Raw genomic sequence first — 24,919 nt, forward strand, 5'->3', positions numbered from 1 at the left:
CACACACACACACACACACGCAGAAAAAAAATACAGTTTGGGTCACTTTCTTGCCACCCCTTGCCTCCCCTCTTATTTTGCAGCAACCTTACTCCTTCCATCTTCTCAACCCTTCTCTCCCTTCTTCTTTCCTCCTCTCCTTCCTTCCTTTCTTCTTCCCCTCTCCTCCTCCCTTCTCCTCCTTCTTACCTTCTCTCCTACTCTTACTTCTCCTTCCTTTCTTCCTCTGCTTTGCCCTTTCTTCCTTTCCCTCCTCATTTCTTCTTCCCCTCTCTTTCCCCCACTCCTCCTCTCTTCTCTTTCTTACCGTCTCCTACTCTTACTTCTCCTTCCCTTCCTTCCTTCCTTCCTTCCTTCCTTCCTTCCTTCCTTCCTTCCCTCCCTCCCTCCCTTCCTTCCTCTGCTTTACTCTTCTTCATTTCCCTCCTCATTTCTTCTTCCCCTCTCTTTCCCCCACTCCTCCTCTCTTCTCTTTCTTACCCTCTCCTACTCTTACTTCTCCTTTCCTTCCTTCCTTCCTTCCTCTGCTTTGCCCTTTCTTCCTTCCCCCCCCTCATTTCTCCTTCCCCTCTCTTTCCCCCACTCCTCCTCTATTCTCCTCCTCCTTCCCCCCTCTCCTACTCTTCATTCCCCACCCTTACTTTCTCTGCTTTACCCTTTCTTCTTTTCCTTCCTCATCCCGCTTCCTTTCCGTTATTGCCTTTTGCTGATTTACTTTCTCTGATGGGTTCTCGGGTTGGCATTTCAGCGATCCCAACTTTATCTTTTCATACAAATAATTTTCTCCGTTTATATTCCCCCCCACACACTTTTTAAAGCATTTTTTTTTCCTGGCAGTCCAGGCGAATAGGTAGGGGGGGGGGAAATACTTTTAAAAGCGAAAAATAATGGTTCCGTCAAGTGCACGGATCAGCTGTGAGCTGTGCGATCATCGGTCCCTCTTTATTTCACTTTTTAAAGCATTTTTTCCCCTACCTATTTGCCCAAACCGGCAGGGGGAAAAATGCTTTAAAATGTGAAAAAAATGTCCTGACGATCGCTAAGTGTCACAGAACCTCCCCCCCCCTTTTAAAGCTATTTCTTTAAGCAGATTTTTTAATTATTTTTCCCTTCTACAACACCTTACAGACATTACATCAACATTGTTATGTCATCATACCTGTACATGTATATAATATTTCGCTTCTATATTTACACACTTTATACACAGTTCTATATATATTTATAGTTTTTTTGGCTTAATTAATTTTATTCCTGTTTTGCAGCCATTTGTACCAATTGTTCCAAATTTCATAATATTCCGACTCTTCTTTGTCTTTTAATTTCAGTGTCAATTTGTCCATCTCTGCACAATCCAAAGTTTTTTTTATCAATAATTCATCTGAGAGGGTATTATTTTGTTTCCAGCATTGGGCAAATGCTATTCTAACTGTAGTTAGCAGATGTGTTAATACGTACTTAATTTTCTTCGTATATTTCCCTTTGATTATTCCCAGTAGAAAGATTTCGGGTTTGTATTTTATCTGTTCTCCTATAATTTCTTGCACCCAGTTCCAAATTTTTGTCCAATATTTTTGTGTTTCCGGGCAGGTCCATCATATGTGATAATAGGTCCCTTGTACTTTTTTACACTTCCAGCAGGTCGGCTTCATGTTTGGGTACATTTTAGCCAATCGTGTTGGTGATAAATGCCAATGATAAAGCTTTTTTAAACTACCGGCTTGGGTGAACCTTAGCATTTTTGGCTACTGGTTCTAGCGAAACTGGCTAGAACCGGTAGCGTTTCACCCTTGCCACTGGGGCTTCTGGAATTGCTAGTGATATTGTGTGGCACCCCCTAGAACATGTGTCTGGGGAGGGTCCAAGCTGGCACTTGAGGCTGGGCTGAAGCTCCAAAGAGAGAAGCTACAGTGCCTCTCCGTGTTATGGCCCTGGAGTTTTGCACCAGCCCAGGCGCCACCAGCATTGAAACAGGAAGCCGAGAGGGACAGATAAGCCCACCAAACACTGTGCCAGGAGCCAGTGGGGATGGAGGTTGGGTGGGGTGGGGGGATTCCCTAGGAGTGCTCAGCCACTTCCCTTGGACACCCTCCCAGGAAGAAGAGGATATTGGGTCGGTGGGGCAGCCCTTCAGGCAATTTCGGGAGTCTAACCGGAGCTGTGGGGCTGGAACGGTGCGGTGGGGCAGTGCCGGGTCAAGGCTGGTGGGTGTCGTGGGCAGAGCCTCCTCTGGTTCTGCTCAAGCATTGCCATGTGCCCGTCGGGTTGGCGCCGAGAGGCACCTCCAGACAACGGGCATCTCCGGATTTGTGGGCAGGGAAGGAGGGCAGGCAGGGGAGGGGCAGGCATTGTGGGGCTGGCTTTCCAGGAAGTGCCTCTCCGCAAGGAATGTGGCTTCGCAACCCCCCCCCCCCCCTTGGTATCCGCCTGCCTGGATGGGCTTCCTGTTTTGGAACTCTCTTGCCAGCCTTTCCTTTCCTTGCCCAGAGGCAATCCCTCTCCAGCAGGAGGAGGAGGAGGAGGGAGGTCTGAGCTGTGTGGGGCTAAAAGGGGGAACATGGGACGCTGAGGCTAGGAGGGAATTGTACCCTGCCCCCCCCCCTTCCCCCACTGCCAGCTTTATGGGAAGGTTGGCTGCTTTGTGGCCTGAGTGGGCAGATGTGTGGGGCCCGGTGGGGGCACAAGAGCCAGGTGTGGGGCACAGATGTACTGAGAGCGTCTTTCTGCCCTTCCGCTTTTCAGATGTCCACCTACAAGCGGGCCACCCTGGACGAAGAGGAGCTGGTGGACTCCCTGGAGGGAGAAATTTACCCAAATGGGATCCAGGTGAGAAGAGGGAGGGCAGGAGGGGAGGGCAGCCCCTCCCCCCCACCTCGGCAAAAGGTTGCCTGGGACTCCGCCCCACTTCCTTTTTTGTTAAAAAAATGTTCATTATTTTTTCTTTACATACAGATTCTTATATATGTACACCTGTAGAATGTATGTAAAGTTATCAATAGGAAAGGGTTTTTTATTCCCTATTCTATTCTATTATATTCCCTATTCTATTCCATTCCATTCTCTACCTATTCTATTCTATTCCCTATTCTACTCTATTCCATATTCTATTCTATTCCATTCCATTCCATTCCCTACTTAGTCTATTCTATTCTTATTCTATTCTGTTCCCTATTCTATTCTATTTTATTCTCTATTCCATTCCATTCTCTATTTATTCTGTTCTGTTCCGTTCCATTCTCTACCTATTCTATTCTATTCCCTATTCTACTCTATTCCATATTCTATTCTATTCCATTCCATTCCCTATTCTATTCTCATTCTATTTTATTCTCTATTCTATTCCATTCCATTCCATTCTCTATTTATTCTGTTCTGTTCCGTTCCATTCTCTACCTATTCTGTTCTATTCCATATTCTACTCTATTCCATATTCTATTCTATTCCATTCCATTCCCTATTCTATTCTCATTCTATTTTATTCTCTATTCCATTCCATTCCATTCTCTATTTATTCTGTTCTGTTCCGTTCCATTCTCTACCTATTCTGTTCTATTCCATATTCTACTCTATTCCATATTCTATTCCATTCCATTCCCTACCTATTCTATTCTATTCCATATTCTATTCTATTCTATTCCCTATTCTATTCCATTCCATTCTCTACATCCTATTCTCTACTTATTCTATTCTATTTTATTCCTATCCTATCCTATCCTATCCTATCCTATCCTATCCTAGTCTCCCTGGGAAGGAAGGTTTTCCTCCTTAGCCGAGGCCAGAGGTGGCACCTGGCACCCAGCTGAGCTTATGGCCTGGTTCAGGAGGGGCCTGGTTGCATTCTTAATGTTGGTTGAAGCTCCTGCTTTTTCTCTCTCGCAGCCCTGAGATAGGGAGGAGGTTCTTTGCCGTCCTTCTGTCTCTTTTGAGGCTCTGGAAACCGCAGCTGGCAAGGAGACACGGAGGGCTCACGCAGGCCTCTGCGCCCCGTGGCGGAGGGGGCCGCTGCTCCTCCGCCTCAGAGGGCCTGAGTCTCCCTCCTTCCTTCTCTCCCAGGTGAACTTCCGCGGGCCAGGGGCCAGAAAGGGCTGCTGGGCGCAGCGGCCGCAGCCGGAGAAGCGCCTCCTGATCCTGACGGTTATCCTCTTCTTGGGTCTGTTAGCCTGTCTGTCTGTCCTGCTCTTCCAGTACCAGACGCGTGAGTCCTGCTGTCTGTCCGTCGGCCAGGCCTGTCCCCTTCGGACGGGCCTTCCCCCCCCCCACCCCCAGCCCCACGCCTGCGGTGACAGCAGCCTCCTCTTCCTCCCCTCAGGGCCCTGCCTGACCCAGGCCTGCATCTCGGTGACCAGCTCCATCCTGAGCTCGCTGGACCAAGGGGTGGACCCCTGCGAGGACTTCTTCAGCTATGCTTGCGGTGGCTGGATCAAGAACAACCCCATCCCGGACGGTCACTCCCGCTGGGGGACCTTCAACAAGCTTTGGGAACACAACCTGGCTGCTCTCAAGAGCCTCCTGGGTGAGTTGGGGGGCAGGGGGTCGCAGCTAGGGATGTACCCACTGGTGGGATTCACTTACCTTCCCTACCGCTTCGCAAATGTGAGCGTGCGCATGCACCTGGTTGCTCCGCTCTCACGCGCTGCGTATGCACAGTGCTCACGCATCACGTCCGGGCGGAGACTCCCGCAGCCGCCGCTACCGGTTCGCCCGAATTGGAGATAACCAGCTGTCAACACTCATTGTTGTCATGGGGCCAGAATGGAGGGGAGTGTATTCCATGCATACTGTCGGCTGGAGTCAGTTCTCAGATTATTGCAGCCAGTTTGGGAGGGGTGCATCTTGTAGGGTATGGAATATGGAATATGGAAAGTTTATTTATAGGCCGCCCTTTTCCCTGGGGGGACTCAGGGCGGCTTACAATTCATGGGGAAAGGAATACAAACAATGACACAAGAACAATACATAATTAAAATAGAGCACAACATTCATCATTCGGGTGGGGACGGATTACAATCTTAACCCCAGGCCTGACGGGATAGCCAGATTTTAAGGGCTGTGCGGAAGGTCTGGAGGGTGGTGAGGGTATGGATCTCCACGGGGAGATCGTTCCAAAGGGTCGGAGCTACTACCGAGAAGGCTCTCCTCCGTGTAGTTGCCAGTCGACACTGACTGGCAGATGGAATTCGGAGGAGGCCTAATCAATGTGATCTAATTGGTCGCGAGGAGGTGATTGGCAGGAGGCGGTCTCTCAAGTAATGGGATTTATGACACAGACTGGGGAGGGAAGGAACAGGGGTAAAGTTCAGAGATAAATCAAACAAAGCAGAGGCTTGCCTGCAACAGATCTTGCCTAATGGTGCTCCTAATGAATGCCTGGTTTTGTATTGAAAACTTGACTTGATACTTATGAATCAATGAGGGCATTTTAAGGGCATTTGACACCAGCTGAATGCCACCTCTGGGTGTACCCCTCCGGAGGGGCTTGCAAAGGGGGCCAAGAGGCTTTCTGGGGACTGAAAGAGGGGAGCCCCTTGGATGCTGGGGGGTGGGTGTTTCTCCCGGGGAGGGTGTACTTGCAGTGCACAAGCTTTGTAACACTGCCTTAGAGAAGGACAGAAACCCCTGAAAAACTGTGTGTATGTGTGTGTGTTTCTCTCTCTCTCTGGTTGTGTGTTTCCTCCCTTTCCTGTGGCTTTTCGCTCCACAACAGACCCCCCTCTCCCACTTCAGTTTTTCCATGACTGGGCCTCTTGCAATTTCCCAGGAATGATTCCCCCCACCCACCCTCGCCCCAAAGATGCATTCATGTGCGGTGTGGATTGGGGGGGGGGGAATTTTCCCTGATTAAATATTCCTCCCTGGGCAATGAAGAGGGGCACAGTCTGGAGGGGAGGGGGTTTCCATAGCTACAGACCCTTATCTTCCTTTATCCGATGGCTGCCCTGTCCGTCTGTCTGTCTGGGCGTCTGAAGAGCCCTCCCCACTTCTCCCCAGATAGAGAAGTGCCTGATCCTCCCCTCCAGAAAAACCGAAGCAAAGCCTGCACAGCCAAGACTGGGGCTCTTTGGGGGGGTTGTGTGTCTCTTCCGTGCCCCATAGGAGGGGAGGAGGCACCCTTCCAAGGGAGGCCCCCCTGGGAAGGAGTGACTGTTCTCCCCAGCTGAGCCCCAAACAGATCCTAAATCCTGGTTCGGAGAACAGGTAGTAAAAAATACTAAAAAAAGTTTTTAAAAAAAATACATTCCGACGATCGCAGGTCGCACAGCAGAGCTGTGGAATTTTTTTTTTTTTTTTTTTACTTTTTAAGCATTTTTTTTACTACAGGATCTCCAAAACCCCGTGTGTGTGTGTGTGTGTGTGTGTGTGTGTGTGTGTCCATTTTTGCTCCCAGCAGGCTTCCTTGAGGCCTCCTAGGCCAAAAACGTGGGGGGGGGTCTGTTTTTGCTCCCAGCAGCCTAGCAGGGGCCAAAAATAGGAGGTGGTGGGGGCTGAGAAAGAAAGAAAGAAAGAAAGAAAGAAAGAAAGAAAGAAGAAGGAAAGGAAGAAAGAGAGAAAGAAAGAAAGAGAGAGAGAGAGAGAGAGAGAAAGATATAGAAAGAAAGGAGGGAGGGAGGGTGGGAGGAAGGAAGGAAAGAAAGGAAGGAAAGAGAAAAAGAAAGAGAAGAAAGAAAGAAAGAAAGAAAGGAAAGAAGGGAGAAGGAAAGAGAAAGAAAGAGATAGAAAGGGAGGGAGGGTGGGTAGGAAGGAAGGAAAGGAAGGAAGGAGGGAAAGAAAAAGAAAGGGAAGAAAGAAAAAAGGAAAGGAGAAGGAAAGAGAAAGAAAGAGAGAAAGGGAGGGAGGGTGAGTAGGAAGGAAGGAAAGAAGGGAGAAGGAAAGAAAAAGAAAGGAAAGAAAGGAAAGAAAGAATGAAAGAAAGAAAGAAAAGGAAAGAAGGGAGAAGGAAAGAAAAAGAAAGAAAAAGAAAGAGGGAGGGAGGGAGGGAGGGAAAAAGGAGAGGAAGGAAAGACTACAAGGCACTAGACGCAGCTTCAGAGGATAATGCAGAGCCGGAAGGGACCTGGAGGTCATCTAGTCCAACCCTGCTCCAGCAGGACATTGTGAGTTTCTGTCTTTTGATCCTCCAGTTACATGACTACATAGCCATGCCCACCCAGTCACATGATCCCACCAACAAACCGGTAGCAAAAAAATTTAGATTTCACCACTGGCTGTGGGGCGCAGGAGGCCGGGGTCTTCATTGGTCTCTCCTCTCTGCAGAGAACACCACGGCCGCCTCATCGTTGAGCGAGGCTGAACGCAAAGTGCAGCGTTACTACCAGTCCTGCATGAATGAGAGCCGAATAGAGGAGCTGCAAGCCAGGCCGCTGGTGGATCAAATTCAGAAGGTAGCCGGAGGGGTTCTTGGGAGCAAAGGCCTCACTTGGCGGGAGCATCCAGCTTTCTCTGCCTCCCTCAAAGCACTCTGGGCCAACCCCTTGTGGGAGCGAACAGACGCTCCAGGGCTCTCCGCTCAGCATCCTGGGTGCCTTGGACTGCAGCTCCCAAAACTCCCAGCTAAACCTGGGTCTGGTTCAGAGTGATGGGAAGTGTAGTTAGAAGCCAGTACTAAATCAAACGGGCATCTCCGGAGCACAAAATGTCTTATTTTTCGGAGTATAAGATGCACCTTTCCCCTCCCTAACAGAGGGTGAAAATTTGGATGTGTCTTATACTCTGAATGTAGCCTCACCCACCCATCGGCCCCCACCTTTTGGCTTCTGCCTTCTAGCAATTTACCTCCTTGCAGCAAACCGGGAAATTGGGACTTGCGGAGGCTGCAATCAGCTATAGCAATCCCTGCAGCCTGAAACAGCTGATGATCGGGAGGGCCACTTAAACTGAAAGTGAAACTTGCTGTTTGCTCCACAAGACAAATTGCTGGGTGGCAGAGACAGATTTTTTTTTTCTTGTGCTAATCAGGCTGTTGCCTGTTTTGCTGCAAGGAGGTAAGTCAATAACTATAAATGCCTACAGAATGTTCAAATGATTAGACTTATTTTTAAAAGACTTGCTTTATTATTGTTCTAGACAGCTTAACAAAATGAAGAAGCTTTTTAAAATAAATGCTTGATCTGAAGAGGCCCAGTGGTATTGTATCATCTTTTAAATAGCAGAGAATAACGTTTACTTCCAGAAAGCCACATCAATTTTAACAGCATTTGTACAAGTATAGTCTGAAATGTAACATCACAAAGTGTATATTGACTACTGTTTGCTGTTTGTTGCAAGGAGGCCAATTGCTGGGAGCCAGAAGCAGATTTTTCCCCCTTTGTTTTCCGCCCCAAAAGCTAGGTGCGTCTTATACTTCAGAGCGTCTTATATTCCGAAAAATACGGTATTTTGTGCTCCGGAGATGCCTGTTTGATTTAGTACTAGCTTCTGACTACATTTCCCATCACACTAACTTTGTAATTGATGCTCTTTTAAGATTTACAGTTGGGGTGACAAGAAAGTCAGGTTGGGTGGGGCTTGGGCCCCTTTGGCTTTCCTGCTCTTGACCCTGAGGGGGTCTCTTTCTCTTCCCTCCCCCCCAGCTTGGAGGCTGGAATATGAGCGCCCCCCCAGGAGAGGACGGCTTCAATGAGATGCTGCTGGCTCTGATGTCCCAGTACCATATGACCCCCTTCTTCTCCATCTCTGTCAGTGCCGACTCCAAGAATTCCAGCAGTAACATCATTCAGGTAAGGGGACCCCTCCTGCTCGAATTACCTGCCCACCCGCTCTGCTCTGCCCCCTCTGCCCAGGGTCACCCCTCTCTTGCTGCTGCTTCTTCTCTTCCAGATTGACCAGTCAGGGCTGGGGTTGCCGTCCAGGGAGTACTACCTCAACAAAACACAGAACGAGAAAGTGAGTCATCATCCTGCACCCAAGGCCCTTTGAGAGGCACAGCCTCCCTCCTTCCAGACTGTGCCCTCTGTCGCCTTCCGAGGGTGGCATGGCCTTGTTTTGTGCCACCCCCACCACCCGAGCCATGAAGAACCTAAGGCATTGTCGGCACGGCTGTCCTGCCCAAACTCAGGCTCTTTCCTGGTTGAGCCGATGATGCCACATCCCTTTCCTTGGGTTGCGGCCCGCCAGTGGCCAGCAGAGCTGCCATTTTCATTTCCATTTATTGAATTTATAGGCCGCCCAGTCCCGGAGGACTCCGGGCGGCTTACAGGAATAAGAAATATTAAAAAGATTAAAACAAATAAGACACAACAAATTAAAAGAAACACAACATGCATCCAGTCTAAGCGGGGCTGGACCTCAGTCAAGAGGTCAACAGCCCCAGGCCTGCCGGAACAGCCAGGTTTTGATAGCTTTTCGGAAGGCCATGAGAGTGGGTAGGGTCTGTATCTCTGGGGGTGGCTCATTCCATAGGGCCGGAGCGGCAACAGAGAAGGCCCTACTCCAAGACGTCACCAGCCGACATTATCCAGCTGATGGCACCCGGAGAAGGCCCATCCTGTGCGATCTTATTGGTCTTAGGGAGGTATGTGCCAGCGTAGTGAGGAGATTGGGGAGGAACGTGGGCCAGTCCTGGAGGCTGGGGAAGGCTCGGACGAGGGCTCTGTGTCGGAGGCAGAGAGGGGGCCAAGGCTGTCCGACAGTTATCAGCTGCCTTCAGAGTCAGACATCAGTGAGGCAGAAGAACAGCTAGAGCCTGTTCCCAGTGTGCGCATGCGCAGAGCTGCCAGAAAAAAAGAAGAGGTATGAAATCAGAGTCGACTTGGGAGTAAAGCCACAGGTGGAAGGTGATTGGCCCCTCCCATAGGAAATAAAAGAGGAGCGAAAGGGGAGTGGGCTTTTGCAGGAAACAATTCGGTCGGTCGGTCGTTAGATTCGTTTCCGGAGTGTGAAGATCTGTCCGTGAATCTCAGAGACTCTGTGCCCAATCTTTCCTTGCACAGCATCTCATTTGGGAATATATTTACATGGCAGCTTTCCAAGCTAGATAAGGTCTGTGGTCATAATTACTCCTTTGAAAGACTGTTTGCCAGGCCTTCGCTGAAATGTGAAGGAGAGGAATTCCCATTCGTTTAATAAAAGGGGTTTTATCGGGACCAGGACTCTGCCTCCTGCTTTCTGGGGGAAGCCTAGGTCACAACACCTTCGTCCTGCAGGTACTGGCGGCGTACCTGAACTACATGGTCCGGCTTGGCATGCTGGTCAGCGGGGAGGAAGAGGCCACGATCCGGCCGCAGATGCAGGAGATCCTGGACTTTGAGACCAACTTGGCCAACGTCACCACCCCCCAGGAGAAGCTCCGGGATGAGGAAGTGATTTACCACAAAATGCAGGCTGGGAAGCTCAAGGTGAGGCAGGCTGTGGCCAGTGGGAAGTTGGGAGCTCTGCTGTCAACTCTGCGTCTGATTGGCCTCCTTGGGAAGGGGGGGAAAGCACAGGGGCATCCCAGCATCGTTCCTCTGGGTGGGAAAATGTGCCAAGAAGCCCATCAGATGAAGATTGTTGTGGCCTGTCGGTCACCGCTCCCTCCAGCAGTGAATCGGAGAAGGAGGAGATGTGGGAGTCAGGGTCAGCATCAGGGCAACCTGAGACCTGGGGGAGGAGGAGAAGGAATGGTGGTGGCAGAGAGATAGAGAGGCCGAGGCAGAGCCTGGCTGACCGTCCGTCGGTCAGCCCTTAGATGGAGAGTCAACAGCCCCCAGGTCTCGAGGTGGCTGATGAGGAAGAGGAGGAATATCTGGGCCCAATGCCTAATGCGTGGATGTGCAGAAGGCAGAGGAGAGGAGAGCAGTGGAAATCTATGGGCTGGTCCTTGGGACGGAAGAGCCCATTGCTACTAGCAAAGCCCCACCCTAGTTCTGGGGATAAAAGGCAGGGTTCCACCACAAAACCGCAGTAGACTAAAGCGCGCTCGACGAAAGCGCGTACGTGACGTCATCACAGCGCAACGAAAACAGCGGTAAACTTAAAATTAATGCGTAAATCTAAACCTAACCCCCCCATACCTAACCCTAAACCTAACCCTAAGCCTAACCCTTAACCTAACCCTATACCTAACGCTAAACCTAACGCTAACCCTTAACCTAACCCTAAACCTAACCCTAATGCTTAACATAACCCTAAACCTAACCCTAACCCTTAACCTAACCCTAACCCTTATGTGAATCGGCTTGCTTTAAAAGCGCTTTTTAAAGCGCCCTTTTTTCTCCGCGGTCGTATATGTCGCGCTGCTGATGACGTCAGGTACGCGCTTTAATTGGGCGCGCTTTAGTGGACCGCGGTTTTGACGGGTCACGAAAAGGCAGGAGGCGGAGATGAATAGGTGCGACAGGCGACTATTCATCTCCTTGCCGGACAGACTTGTTAGCCTGCGGTGAGAGAGAAACTTTTTGCCGGGATGCTGGCGCTCCTAATAAAGGAATCTTTTGCGTTAACTTCAGAGGGATTGGGGAGCTGGGTCAGAACAAGGATGTGGGTGGACCCCAGATCTCCTGGATACGTTCCTTCCCGTCCAAGAGGAGGCTTAAAAAGAAATAGAAGCCAAACCCGGTGTCCTCAGCCCAGCTCTACTCTTGGGAGCCCAGTCTGATCAGCTGGCGTCCACTAGCCAACCGTACATTCCCAAGTGGCGATTGGGTAGAAGGCAGGAAAGGGGAGATCTGACCCCCTCCACTTCTCCTTTCTGCCCCGGAAGGACTTGGCCCCGGCCATCGACTGGATGCCCTTGCTCAAGGAAGTCTTCGACCCGGTGGAGATCAACGAATCGGAGCCCATCGTGGTCTACGCCAAGGAGTATCTCCAGCGTGTCTCCTTGCTCATCCTGAATTCGGACAAGAGGTGAGGGAGGGGTGGAAACTTTGGCGGTGGGGGGGGGAAGAGGCACTGCGCCGGAGGACCTCGGTTGGTTCCTGGCCAAGGCAGAAGAAAGCCTTCCCCTCCCCTCCCCTCCCCCACTTTCCTGAGCCCTCCTCTTTTGCCTGTGCCAGGGTGTTGCGTAACTACATGATTTGGCATCTGGTGAGGAAAGGAGCGGGTTTCTTGGACCAGCGGTTCCAAGATGCGGAGGAGAAGTTCCTGGAAGTTGTGTACGGATCGAAGAAGGTGGGTGCAGAGGAGGACACGGGGGGGGGGGGTAGCCGGGGTTGCAGGGGGGGGGGGGGAGAAAGTCCCGTCAGACAGGAAGGAAAAGATGTCCCTTGCTTCCCCCCCTGCTTCTCGGGAACTGGCTGCCCTGGAGCGCCCTCTGCTGTCAGCTGCCAGCCCTGCAACACCACACCCACCTGGCTCTCGGGTACCCTGGATCGGAAGGCATTTCCCAACTCGGCCGGGTGCCAGCAGCCACAGGCATCCTTTGGGCACCAGACGGCCACGCCCCCTCCTACCCTCCACCGCCTGAACCCGAAGCAGCAACTCTGACCAAAGGGAAGGGCTTGGCACAAGGCCAATGTGACAGGGCCATCTCTTAAGTGGGCAGCCAGAGGCCAGAGCTGGTGCAAGTAACTTCTTCCCCCTTCCCCTGGCAGACCTGTGTGCCCCGTTGGAAGTATTGCATCGGCGACACGGATAACAGCCTGGGTTTCGTCTTGGGGGCCATGTTTGTGAGGGCCACCTTTGCCGAAGACAGCCGGGCCGTCGTAAGCATGTCTTTCCTTCTCCCCCTGCATGGCTTGAGCTGCCCCACTTTTGCGGGCCTCTTAGAAGGAGGGTAACTAGGGACATGGGGACTCAGTGGCTAAGACGCTGAGCTTGTTGATCAGAAAGGTCGGCAGTTCAGCAGTTCGAACCCCTTGCGCCGCGTAAACGGAGTGAGCTCCCGTGACTTGCCCCAGCTTCTGCCAACCAAGCAGTTCGAAAGCATTTAAAAAATACAAGTAGAAAAATAGGGGCCACCTTTGGTGGGAAGGTCACAGTACTCCGTGCGCCTTTGGGCGTTGAGTCATGCCGGCCACATGACCACGGAGACCCCTTCGGACAGCGCTGGTTCTTTGGCTTTGAAACGGAGATGAGCACCGCCCCCTAGAGTTGGAAACAACTAGCATGTATATGCGAGGTGAACCTTTACCTTTAGGGGGGCTCCAGGTACCCACCTCTTGGGCTCCTCTCAGAGTCGTGGGCTTCCCCTGGAGCAGGTCACCCGCCCCCCCCCCCCCAACCAGGAGGAGAGCCCTGCTTCCTAGATCAGCCGCATTCCTCCTCCACCTTCCGAAGCCCTTCTGCCCTGGGGCGTCCCACACTGCCAGAGACCCACACCGCTCCCCTTACAGGCAGAGGAGATGATCCTGGAGATTAAAAGGGCGCTGGAGGAAAGCCTGGCCAGCCTTGTGTGGATGGACGAGGAGACCAGGCGGTCAGCCAGAGAGAAGGCCGACGCCATCTATGACATGATTGGCTATCCAAAGTTCATCCTGGACCCCAAAGAGCTGGACAAAGTCTTCCACGACGTGAGTGTGTCATACCTGCCATGCAGGGAGGCGGGCGGGGGGAGGGGAACGCACCAGCCCCATGGAACCCTCTTGGGTGGGCATCTGGATCTGATGAGCCCCCCCCCCCTTCTTGGCAGTACGACCCCGTGACTGACCTGTACTATGAGAACGTCATGCGGTTCTACAACTTCTCTGCCCGGGTGGCGAACGACCAGCTTCGAAAGCCTCCGAACCGCGACCAGTGAGTAGGAATCGTCTTCTTGGGCCAGATCGATCGATCAATCGGAATAGAGCAGGAAGGGACCTTGGAGGTCTGCTCGTCCAGTGATGGGGAACCTTTTCGGCACCGAGTGCCACACCGTGCATGTATGTGCATGCCGGAGCACCAAAAACCTAAGACCAGCTGGCTGGCGTGCGCACATGCCTGTTTTTAGGCTGTTCTTCAGGGCGTTTTTGGGGGTGTTTTCAGGGCATTTTTGGGGGCGTTTTCAGGGCGTTTTTGGCCTGAAAACAGCCTTTAAAACAGCCTGGTTTTTGGCTGTTTGTCAGGGAATTTCCTGGTGCTCTGGCACATGCATTCCGGAAACCACAAGAACAGCTGGCGATGGCACGTATGCCCACAGAGAGGTCTCTGCGTGCCACCTCTGGCATGCGTGGTATAGGTTCACCATCACGGTTCTAGTCCAACCCCCTACTCAAGCAAGAGACTCTATCCCATTTCAGGGAGGTGGCCGTCCAGTCTCTTCTTAAAAACCTCCAGATGAAGCCCCTACAACTTCTGGTGGCAAGCTGTTCCACTTATTAATTGTCCTCCCTGTTAGTTAATTCCAGGTTGCTTCTCTCCTTGATTAGTTTCCACCCATTGTATCTTGTCCGGTTTACAGGTGCTTTGGTAAATAAGTTGACCCCCCTCTTCTTTGGGGCAGCCCTCAAATCCTGGAATACTATCATGACCCCAAAGTCCTTCTTTTCTCTAGACTAGCCAAACCCAAGGTTCTGACCTAGGCTTCCCCAGCAGCACAAAGCCAAGTCCTCGTCCCGATAAACCCCTTTTATTTAATTGAGAGTGAATTCCTCTCCAGCAAAGTCTTTCCTCTCCCACAATCTTTCAAGATAGTTCACAATTACCGACCTTTGTCAGGCTTGGAGAGTGGCCAGGCTGATATCTTTCAGACGCCGCAATACTTGGCAAGAATGCAGGAATGAACTAATTGTGTCCTGTAAACTCCACTCCCCTTTCGCTCCTCTTTTATTCCCTATGGGAGGGGCCATTCACCGTCTAACTGTGGCCTTACTCCCAAGTCAACCCTTGTTCCTTGGCTGTTCCCTGGCAACTCTGCGCATGCGCACACTGGGAGCAGGCTCCAGCTGTTTGTCTGACTCCAAAAGCAGCTAATAACTGTCAGACAGCCCTGACCCCCCCCACCCCGCCTCCAACACAGAGCCCTCATCAGAGCCTCCCCCAGACTCCAGGACTGGCCCAGGTTCCTCCCCAACATCCTCACTGTCCGAATCTGCTGCCAGCTCTGCTGGCGGGACACAACACCCAATTCCTGCAACCGTTCTTCGTTTGTTTTAGTCTCCAGGCCTTTAGTCCTCTTAGTTGTTCTTTTGGAAAAAGGAATTTGAGAGGAGGCGGCTTAAGGGGAGAGCTGAGCCCTTGGTCCTGATGAATCCCCTTGGTTTTTTGTCTTCCCCAGGTGGAGCATGACCCCGCCGACGGTGAATGCTTACTACTCCCCCACCAAGAACGAAGTCATCTTCCCCGCGGGAATTCTGCAGTCTCCGTTCTACACGCGGAATTACCCCAAGTACGAAGGCCTGTCTCTTGGGCATCGAGAGGTGGGTGGGGGGAGATGGTGGTCCCGGGGAGGCAGGCAAAGGCACCCGTTTTCCTCCAGGAACTTCCCCGGCTGCCTGCGCTGGTGCCATTCCGCATGAAAGTCACTGCAGGATCCGAAGGTCCTTCAAGCTCTTGGCTTTGGCAGGGAAACGAGGGTCCCTGGGTCAGGTTTCCGTAAGATGCCCTAATTGACAGCAGCAATCCAAGTCAGGAAACGCCCCAGTCATGAATCTTTCCCACCAATGGAATGGCAGCTCCTAGACACTGAGAGCGCCGGGACTGACACAGGACCCTGTCCAATCAAGCCTTTCTGTCTTGTGGCTTCTTTTCCAGGGCAATCAATTTTGGGGGGATTGGCGTTGTGGTGGGCCATGAACTGACTCACGCCTTTGACGACCAAGGTGAGCGTGCAGGGAAGCTCCTTGGGTGGGAAGAAAGCCAGGGCCTTTCCCTCCTCTGGATAAACAGGACCTGGGTAGCGAATTCTTCCCAGGCCATATGCCAGGCCAGGCTCTCGTCTTCCTGGCAAACCAGACCAGCTCTGGTCTTTCTTTTTCCTCCTGGCAGGACGTGAATATGACAAGGATGGCAACCTCCGTCCGTGGTGGAAGAACTCCTCGGTGGAAGCCTTCAAGCAGCACACCCAGTGCCTGGTGGAGCAGTATGGCAACTACTCCGTCAACGGTGAAGCCGTGAACGGCAAGCACACCCTGGGGGAGAACATTGCGGACAACGGGGGGCTGAAGGCTGCCTATCGGGTGAGTAGACAAGTGAAGACCTTTGCGGGGAGCTACGGCCCGGCTCTACATGGGTATGGCTCACTCGGCTCTTTCCTCGCCCTACAGGCCTACCGGAACTGGGTGAAGAAGAATGGGGAGGAGGCGTCTCTGCCCGCCCTTGGCCTGACCAATGACCAGCTTTTCTTCGTTGCCTTTGCCCAGGTGGGAGCTCTCGGGCCTTCTCTCCCCCTCCCCTCACAACTCCCTCCAAGGTCTCTCTCAGCCCTCCACCCCTCCATCTGCCCCGCTGAGCCCTGTCACTTGCCCAGTGGTGAAAGTTTCCCTCACCACTCTTGGGGAAAGGATACTGCAAAATATGCATTCCCTCTCCACTCCTGGGGGAAGGATACTGCAAAATCCCCGTTCCCTTCCCACTCCAGGGGAGGAATACTGCAAAATCTACATCCCTTCCCCACTCCAGGAGAAGGATACTGCAAAATCCCCATTTCCTCCCCACACCTGGGGGATACTGCAAAATACCCATTTCCTCCCCACACCTGGGGGAAGGATACTACAAATCCGCATTCCCTCCCCACTCCAGGGGAAGGATGCTGCAAAATCTCCATTCCCTCCCCACTATGGGGCCAGCCAGCGGTGGTATTTGCCAGTTCTCCGAACTACTCAAAATTTCCTCTGCCGGTTCTGGAGAACCTGTTACAACCTGCTGAATTTCACCCCTGCTCTTGCCCCCTCGCTTCTCCCAGGTCTGGTGCTCCGTCCGTACGCCGGAGAGCTCCTACGAAGGACTCGTCACCGATCCCCACAGCCCTTCCCGCTTCCGAGTCATCGGGACGGTCTCCAATTCCAAGGCCTTTGCCAAGCACTTTCAGTGCCGGCCCGGTTCACCCATGAATCCCCGGCAGAAATGTGAAGTTTGGTGAGTTTTCTCCACACTCCCCACAGGGGGGAAAAAAAACAGGGCATCCAAGCAGGACTGTCCAGTTCTCCGCTTCCTCCGTGTTAAGGACAAAAGGGAGGATGCCCCTTTTCAGGGCTTCCTGGACCCGCCACCCGCTCGCTCTTAGCTGCAAAGGGACTCCGGAAGACCCCTTGGCGTGGCCCCCACTCGCCACGGAAACCTTTCCACCACGTCTCCCATGGACCGAGAGGGTTCGACGGGGAACTGGTCCATCATTTCCAAAGACCTGAGCCAGCTTTTTAAAGTCTTTTGCCACTTTCCCGAAGGGGAAAACCGCTTCGTTGCGTTAACCGACACCGGCCACGCCACACACGGTGCACCCGCAGCCTTTTGTAAAATAAGGACATTATTTTTACAACCTTGCAGAACACTGGAAATTTGGGGGTGGGTGGGGAGGGAGGGCGGGGGGAAAACGTATGGACTTTTTAAAATGTTAATGATTGTCTCTTTCTCGCTTCCAACAAATTTCAGGAAAGACATTTTTAAAAAAAAATGCGTACGTCAGTCGGTCCCTTCCTTGAAGGGGGAAATGGGGCTGGGGTGTCCCTGGGTTTGTGAGATGCCCTTCTGGCTTCGGGGATGGGATTTGCCAGGTTTCCCTGCCAGGAATTCGGTGCCGGGCTTGTGGGATTGTGTTGTCCTCAGAAAGCCTCCACAGCTCATCTGTCTCTGCGGTCACCTTTCGTGAGCTGTTCCTTTTCGAATTAGAATAGAATAACAGTCTTGGAAGGGACCTTGGAGGTCTTCTAGTCCAACCTCCTGCTTAGACAGGAAACCCTACACCACTTCAGACAGATGGATATCCAACATCTTCTTAAAAACTTCCAGTGTTGGGACACACACAACTTCTGGAGGCAAGTCGTTCCACTGATTCATGGTTCTAACCGTCAGGAAATTTCTCCTTAGTTCTATTTATTAATTAAATAGAATTAAAGAAAGGGGATGAGAGCCCCAGAGTTAAGAAGGGGCCACACCAGTGGTGAAAGGCTATTTTTTAAAACTATCGGTTCTGTGGGTTTGGCTTGGTGGGCATGGCAGGAGAAGGATACTGCAAAATCCCCATTCCCTCCCCACTCCAAGGGGAAGGATACTGCAAAATCCCCCACTCCTGCGGGAAGGATATTGCAAAATCCCCCACACCTGGGGGAAGAATACTGCAAAATCCCCCACACCTGCAGGAAGGATACTGCAAAATCCCCCACACCTGGGGGAAGGATACTGCAAAATCCCCACTCCTATCGCAATCTGGGGCCAGCCAGAAGTGGCATTTGCCGGTTCTCCGAGCTACTCAAAATTTCCGCTACCGGTTCTCCAGAACCTGCTGAATTTCACCTCTGGGTCACACTAGGCTTCCTCCACCACCACCCCCATGCAAAATCTGGGGCCCCTCAGCTCCAGGGGTATCTGGGCTGAGTTGGGAGAGGAGCTCTGGGGTCACTGGGCACAGGAAAACGTTGCCACCGAAAAGCAGACAGTGAGCAGTGTCTCCCCTTTTGGGCTGCTTGGCAGAAGAGGGGAGTGGGGTTACCCTGTGTAGATTTTCAGCTCCTGGGCTTGGACTGCAGGGGGTAGGTGGGTTCTGAAGTCCTGATGGGAACCCTCTGTCTGCCTTAATGCCAGCAAAGTTTTCCTTCCATCAGTCCTCCTTTTGCTAAAGCTGACACCTTCTATGCAGAACCCGGCAAGAAAACTTTCCCAGACTGCCTTTTGCGAGGAGGGGGGATTTGTTCAGCGCCTTTAAAAGTGCTCCGCGAGGGGCCCAGAGAATCATCTCCGATCAGCTTTTCCCCAAGCAGATAGGTTGTGCCCCTGCGTAGCTCTGTCACGAAATCCAACCACATTGGGGATGATTGGTTCTGAATGGCCGCGAAGGGATTCTGTTTCCCCCGCCCCCTCCCACTCTCGGGGTGGTGGTGATGCTGGAGTGGGAAAGCCGATGATGTCAACGAAACAACCAATTTCATGGTATACATGATGTACAGGGGGACACGGTGGCTCGATGGTTAAGACGCTGAGCTTGATGAATCAAAAAGGTCGGCAGTTTGGCGGTTCGAATCCCGAGCGCCGCGTAACAGAGTGAGCTCCCATTCCTTGTCCCAGCTTCTGCCAACCTAGCAGTTCGAAAGCACGTGAAAAAATGCAAGTAGAAAAATAGGGACCACCTTCGGTGGGAAGGTCACAGCGTTCCGTGCGCCTTCGGCATTTAGTCATGCTGGCCACATGACCACGGAGACATCTCCGGACAGCGCTAGCTCTTTGGCTTTAAAACGGAGATGAGCACCGCCCCCTAGAGTCAGGAACGACTAACACATGTGTGAGGGGAACCTTTACCATTGCCTTTTACATGATGTACATGGACAATAAAGGCTATACTATGATTTTAGGGATTCCTCCGGTGCAAATGTGGGGTTTTCCACCGTGTTCCTCCTGCAGGATGCCAAATTTTATCCAGATGTGCAATCTGCTTTTGGTAATCGGATCTCCCCGGGAAGGCCGCCAATGGCTTCCAGATGTGCCCTTGTGGTTTTAAAGGGATGGAATTTGTGGTGATGGAAGGGGGGGGGGAGGATTGTTTGCCAAACAGCTCTTCTGCCCCATCGCACCAGGAGAGGAAAGGAATGTCCCCCCCCCTCCTTCCCCCTCCCCATAAATTCTCTGGGGTGCAGTGAATCGAGCCTTCTGAGAAAGGGGAAAAAATCTGCAAAGAATTTGTGCTATCCCGACCCTGGATGGGATCTGCTCAGCCAATTTGTTCTTTTTAAACTCTGCCTAACTTTTGGGTGGGGGGGGGGGCGGACTGTTAAATTTTGAAATAAATGACTTTTTACCACGGTTTGAAATGAATCAGGGTCCCTGTTTTTTTTCCTTCTTGGTACATTTTCCTAACTTAAAACCTCTTCAGATGCTTCTTCTGGTTGCCCCAATTTCTTATCTTCTTCAGTCCAACCTGTCAAAGACTGGTTGTTGTTTAATTCACTGGAGGCAGGTTGGAACAGAAAATAATTCTCCTTCAGTACAGTCTACGCTTGGCAAGGGAAGGGAATGAAGTGCATTGGAGTTCTTTATTGTTCTGACCGAGGCTTCCCAAGAGCATGAAACAAACTCCTGGTCCCGTCAAAATCCTTTTATTAATTGACTGTGAATTCTGCTCATTCACATCCAGCAAAGTCTTTTGAGGGAGGATTTACAGTCACAGACCTTATCTGGCTTGGAGAGCTGCCAGACTCATATCTGCAGAACTTGGCCAGGAGTCTCGGAGAGTCAGGAACCAATGAAGCAAACTAATTGTCTCCTGCAAACTCCATTCCCCTTTTGCTCTTCTGTTTCCTCTGGGAGGGGCCATTCATCGTCCACCTGTGGCCTTACTCCCAAGTCGACCCTTGTTCCTTAGTTGTTCCCTTTGTCTGGCAACTCTGCGCATGCGCACACTGGGAACAGGCTCCAGCTGCTCTTCTGCCTCACTGATGTCTGACTCCGAAGGCAGCTGATAACTGGCATACGGCTCTGGCCCCCTCTCTGCCTCCGATACAGAGCCCTCATCAGAGCCTTCCCCAGACTCCAGGACTGGCCCATGTTCCTCCCCAACCTCCTCACTGTCCGAATCGGGTCACAACATTTACTGAGAACCTCGATCTGGGGGTGGGTGGGTTGGCCAGCTGTGTGTGCTGATCCAGAGGGGGAAGATCTGATGCCATCAAAACACCCCCCCTCCCTCCGCAGTGGAGGATGGCATCTGCCTGTTCTCCAGAAAGCCAAATCCTCACAAGAAGAGAGAAGGCCTATTGGGCAGTGTTGTTGGCCCAGTAACTACTAATCTGGCCCAACTGGAGCCTCCGTGTCGATACTGGTGAGACTGGGGATTATGGGATACAATACCAGTGTGGCTGGGGATTATGGGACTGGAAGTCCAATTCCTGTGGAGGATTGAAAAGACAGCCTCAGGGGTATAAGGAGATGTTAGAAAACCGTGACCCGTCAAAACCGCGTTCCACAAAAGCGCGGTCGACGAAAGCGCGTATGTGACGTCATCACAGCGCGATGAAAAAGATCGAAAAATTGAAATAAAAATTAAATTACAGCAAGCCGATTCACATAAAGGTAAGGGTTAGGGTTAGGGTTAGGGTTAGGTTTAGAGCGTTAGCGTTACGTTTAGCGTTAGGTTAAGGGTTAGCGTTAGGTTTTTCGTTAGGTTAAGGGTTAGGTTTAGGGTTAGGTTTAGGGTTAGGTTTAGGGTTAGGTTTGGGGGGGTTAGGGTAAGGTTTTCGCTTTATTTTTACATTTTTCGATCTTTTTCGTCGCGCTGTGATGACGTCACATACGCGCTTTCGTCGACCGCGATTTTGTCTACCGCGGTTTTGTGGTGGAACTTTAGAAAACTACCCAGTTTGTTTGCAGAAACAAATCTCGGGGACCCTCACGGGCATCATTTTCTTCTTTATTTCCAAGTTCTATTGCAATTTCCCCCCCCAACATACATACTTTATGGGCAGAGTGTTTACCAGGTCACATCGTATGCATCACATTTATACCCACAAGTTTCATTGTATTCTCATCTTCCCACTTTTATCAATATTCATCTCTTATATAATCCTTTGTCTTTTCCCATCAATTCATTTAGTCTTACATATCATTGCTAAACACTTTTTTTTCGTCTTCAGCTAATTACTGCTAATTCATCTAACAAATTAATCATTTACCACAATATCCTTGCTATTCCCGCTTCAACGCTCTTTTATCATTACTTACTCAATTTTTACACATAGTTAACATCACTGTACACCCTGTATTTCTTCTTTTTTAAAGTTTTTTCCAATGTTTATTCTATTTCATTTCTTGTGTTCCTCTCTATGGAAATAAAATTAGAAAGAAACACAAGGTGGAAGTGGGCTCCCCTGAATCACTCCAATGTGTTCATTCTTTCTCTCTCTCTCTCTCTCTCTCTCTCTCTCTCTCTCTCTCTCTCTCTCTCTCTCTCTCTCACTCACTCACTCACTCACTCTCTCTCTCTAACACACATACACTTGAATCCTGCAGGCGCTCCCATGTGTTCATTCTTCACATTCTCACATTCTTCCATTAAATGTGGAAGTGGGCTCCGCTGAACCACTCCAATGCGCTCATTCATTCATTCTCTCTCTCTCTCTCTCACACACACATACACACACACACTTGAATCCTTGTGCAGGAGCACCCATGTGTCAAAGCGTGGGGGACGCGCGTGTACTGCTTCATATTCTCACGGTCTTCCATTAAACGTGGAAGTGGGCGTCGCTGAACGACTTCAATGCACTCATTCATTCATTCGTTCATTCATTCTCTTTCTCGCTCTCTCTCTCACACACACACACTTGAATCCTTGTGCAGGAGCACCCATGTGTCGAAGCGTGGGGGATGCGCGTGTACTGGTTCACATTCTCACGGTCTTACATTAAACCTTATCGGAATTCTGCCCGAAAGGGCGAAGCGTTTCGCCCCCCCCCCCAACCCCGAAGCCGCTCGGGCACGTCCGCCGAGCGTTATTCCGAGCTCGCCCGAACGCCGTCCCCGAGAACGAAACGGTTCCGCGCAGGCGCCGGCGGGCCCTTCCGAAAGCAGGCGCCGAACGTCTCCGGAGCTGCCCGAGCGTCCGAACGCCCGAGCGTCCGACGACGACGTCGCCGCCGCCGCCGTCCTGCCGGACTGCTGGAGGCGGCCGCCAGCGCCATGTTGGATATTCCGCTCCGTCCGTGAGGAGAATCCGCCGGCATCGCTCACCCGACCGCCGCTAGACGCCGCGGAGCCGCTTCGCCCGGCCCACAGGAGCCGAGAGCCGCCGGCGGAGGCGGCCCCATGAGCGGCGGCGCGGCCTGACCGGCCCCCGCTCGCCCCGGCCTGAGGAGGAGGAGGAGGCGGGAGAGGAGGAGGAGGAGGAGAGGAGGAGGAGGCCGGCCGCGTTGTCACGGAGACCGGCCGGGGGTGCTGGCCCGCCGGGCTGCCCCCGCCCCCGCCCCGCCGCTCCCCGCCCCCCGCCGCCGCCCCGCCGCCGCCGCCGCCCCCGGCCTGGTGGTGGCTCCGCTTGGCCATGAGTTTACCGCAGAAGGCGGCCCTCAAGCCCGGCGCGGCGGCGGCGGCGGCAGCGGGGGGAGCGGCGGCGGCGGCGGCGGGAACGGCGCCCTCCCCAGGGAGCGGCGTGGGAGCCGGCCCGGGCGGCCCACCGCCGCCCCCGGCGCCTGTTCCTCCGGCGGCGGCAGCTGGAACAGCCCCTTCCCCGTCTCACCCGGCGGCGGCCAGCGGGGCGCCTCCTGCCGCTGCTCCCGTTCCTCCGCCGCCGGCAGCCGTGGCAGTGGCCGGGACCCCTCCTGCTGCCGCTGCGGTGCCACCGCCGTCTCACTCCGCCGGCATGAGGGCTCTGCAGGCCCCGCCGCCCCAACAGTATCCTTGGCCACCCGGTCCGGAGGATGGGGGGAAGGAAGGAAGGGTGGGGGAGGGAGACTGAAAGTAGAAGGGAGGAAGGAAGGAAGGAAGGATGGGGGGAAAGACTGAAAGGAGAAGGGAGGAGATTGAGGAGAAGGAAGGAAGGAAAAAAGACTGAAAGGAGAAGGGAGATGGAGGAGAAGAAAAGGGGGGAAGGAAGGAAAAAAGTCTGAAAGGAGAAGGAAGGGAAGGGGGAAGAAAGGAAAAAAGACTGAAAGTAGAAGACCGAGGAGAAAGAAAGGAGAAGGAAGGATGGAAGGAAGAAAAGGGCCCCCCGCGGGAGCCAGCCGTCTCCTTCCCGGCCAAGAAGGCCATGCAAAACCGGGCGGCGCCAGGAAGCCGGCCGTGCAAGGCTGCCTGGGTGCAAGGTTGGTGCTTGAGCAGGGGGCTGGACTAGAAGACCTCCAAAGGTCCCTTCCAAGGGGATGGAAACCGGCTTCTCCGGAATGGGCGAAGTGACCCCGGTGGGCCAGAAGGGTGGTGACTTTCGCCTAGCTCTTTTCTTGCCTTTCCCTTTCTTTTTCCTGGAACGGATCTTTTCCCACACCCGCCCGCTTTCTCTTTCGCTTTGAAGGGGGGGGGGAGCTCCGTGCCTGCAATTCTCGGAAGTGGGGAGAGAGAGAGAGTGGCTTGTCCGAGGAAAAGGATGTTTGGAGTGGCTGCGTATCCCCACCCTGGATTGGTACCAGAAGATCAGCGGGATGCGGTGGGTGGTGGTGTGGGGGGGGGGACGGTTGTTTCATGCTGGATTCACAACCGGAAGTGGTGCCGGTGATGGTGGGAAAGAAATTGCATCTGATTTGTGTAGGGTGATGCTCTGTTTCCAGCTAACCCTGAAGGATGATCCTGGCTTGTTCCCACTGGTATTGTCTTTTACCAAAGATCTCTTGAGTTGAATCTGACATCTGGTGACGAGATTGTCAACTTTTTAAAATTTACAGGATAGTAGGAACGCCTTGCTGGCAAATCCGCCTTATTTTCTGAATTAGATAGACGTGCTTTTGATACCTAGGCCTATGAAATATCTTTGGTGGGGGACACATTGCGTTTAATACTTGATTGCTATACAACAGGAGGTGGAAATTGCCAAATCTCATATAACTAAATGTGAAATAGGTCTCCAGCACTCCCTTAAGGGGGAGGGTTGTTTCTGGTGAGAAGGTGGGGGTGCCAGAGGGGGAGGTTTATCTGAAAAGCATCTTCCAAAATGGTCACCCTTGGGGGGGGCGAATCGTATTTCTGCATTAGCTGCTTGGCTAGGGGTTGATCAAGTTAGGATCTGTATGAAATGTGTGAGAGGAAAGGAAGGTCTGTTGTATGTAGATAGTGTGGGGTACAGTGGGGAGGGAAAGGATTGTGTTTTAGTTTTGGGGATGTTCTGTGAATTTAGATTGGTGCCTGAGGATGATTGCCAGAAGTCCTGTTTTTTTTTGTTTTGCTTTCTCAGCCAGGTTACTGTAGAATTCATAACAAAATAGTCTTTCTTTTGGTTGTATATGGCCCACTAATAGCAGTGAGT

At 52.2% G+C, this 24,919-nt stretch overlaps 2 protein-coding genes across 16 annotated transcripts in view; both read left to right on the top strand.

Annotated features, from left to right (window-relative positions):
- ECE1 (endothelin converting enzyme 1) overlaps positions 1-18,055 on the top strand; it is a 30,039-nt gene extending 11,984 nt beyond the window's left edge. For both annotated transcript variants that reach the window (XM_087702282.1, XM_087702284.1), the window contains exons 2-18: positions 2,743-2,826; positions 4,054-4,195; positions 4,310-4,513; positions 7,252-7,379; positions 8,568-8,714; positions 8,815-8,880; positions 10,140-10,331; positions 11,678-11,820; positions 11,970-12,084; positions 12,507-12,617; positions 13,248-13,424; positions 13,544-13,647; positions 15,107-15,217; positions 15,583-15,650; positions 15,817-16,007; positions 16,095-16,190; positions 16,733-18,055. In XM_087702282.1, the coding sequence (XP_087558408.1) occupies positions 2,743-2,826; positions 4,054-4,195; positions 4,310-4,513; positions 7,252-7,379; positions 8,568-8,714; positions 8,815-8,880; positions 10,140-10,331; positions 11,678-11,820; positions 11,970-12,084; positions 12,507-12,617; positions 13,248-13,424; positions 13,544-13,647; positions 15,107-15,217; positions 15,583-15,650; positions 15,817-16,007; positions 16,095-16,190; positions 16,733-16,909 (2,256 nt within the window). In that variant the 3' untranslated portion in view covers positions 16,910-18,055. The remainder of the gene's footprint in view (positions 1-2,742; positions 2,827-4,053; positions 4,196-4,309; positions 4,514-7,251; positions 7,380-8,567; positions 8,715-8,814; positions 8,881-10,139; positions 10,332-11,677; positions 11,821-11,969; positions 12,085-12,506; positions 12,618-13,247; positions 13,425-13,543; positions 13,648-15,106; positions 15,218-15,582; positions 15,651-15,816; positions 16,008-16,094; positions 16,191-16,732) is intronic.
- A 4,938-nt stretch (positions 18,056-22,993) lies between these two features.
- The window catches only part of EIF4G3 (eukaryotic translation initiation factor 4 gamma 3), a 66,616-nt gene continuing 64,690 nt past the window's right edge, over positions 22,994-24,919 (top strand). For all 14 annotated transcript variants that reach the window (XM_087702000.1, XM_087702004.1, XM_087702007.1 and 11 more), the window contains exon 1: positions 22,994-23,358. In XM_087702000.1, the coding sequence (XP_087558126.1) occupies positions 23,009-23,358 (350 nt within the window). In that variant the 5' untranslated portion in view covers positions 22,994-23,008. The remainder of the gene's footprint in view (positions 23,359-24,919) is intronic.

Source organism: Thamnophis sirtalis, unplaced genomic scaffold, assembly GCF_051295495.1.
Source record: "Thamnophis sirtalis isolate CommonGarterSnake01/CBP01778 unplaced genomic scaffold, rThaSir2_p1.2 scaffold_15, whole genome shotgun sequence".
NCBI lineage: Eukaryota > Metazoa > Chordata > Lepidosauria > Squamata > Natricidae > Thamnophis > Thamnophis sirtalis.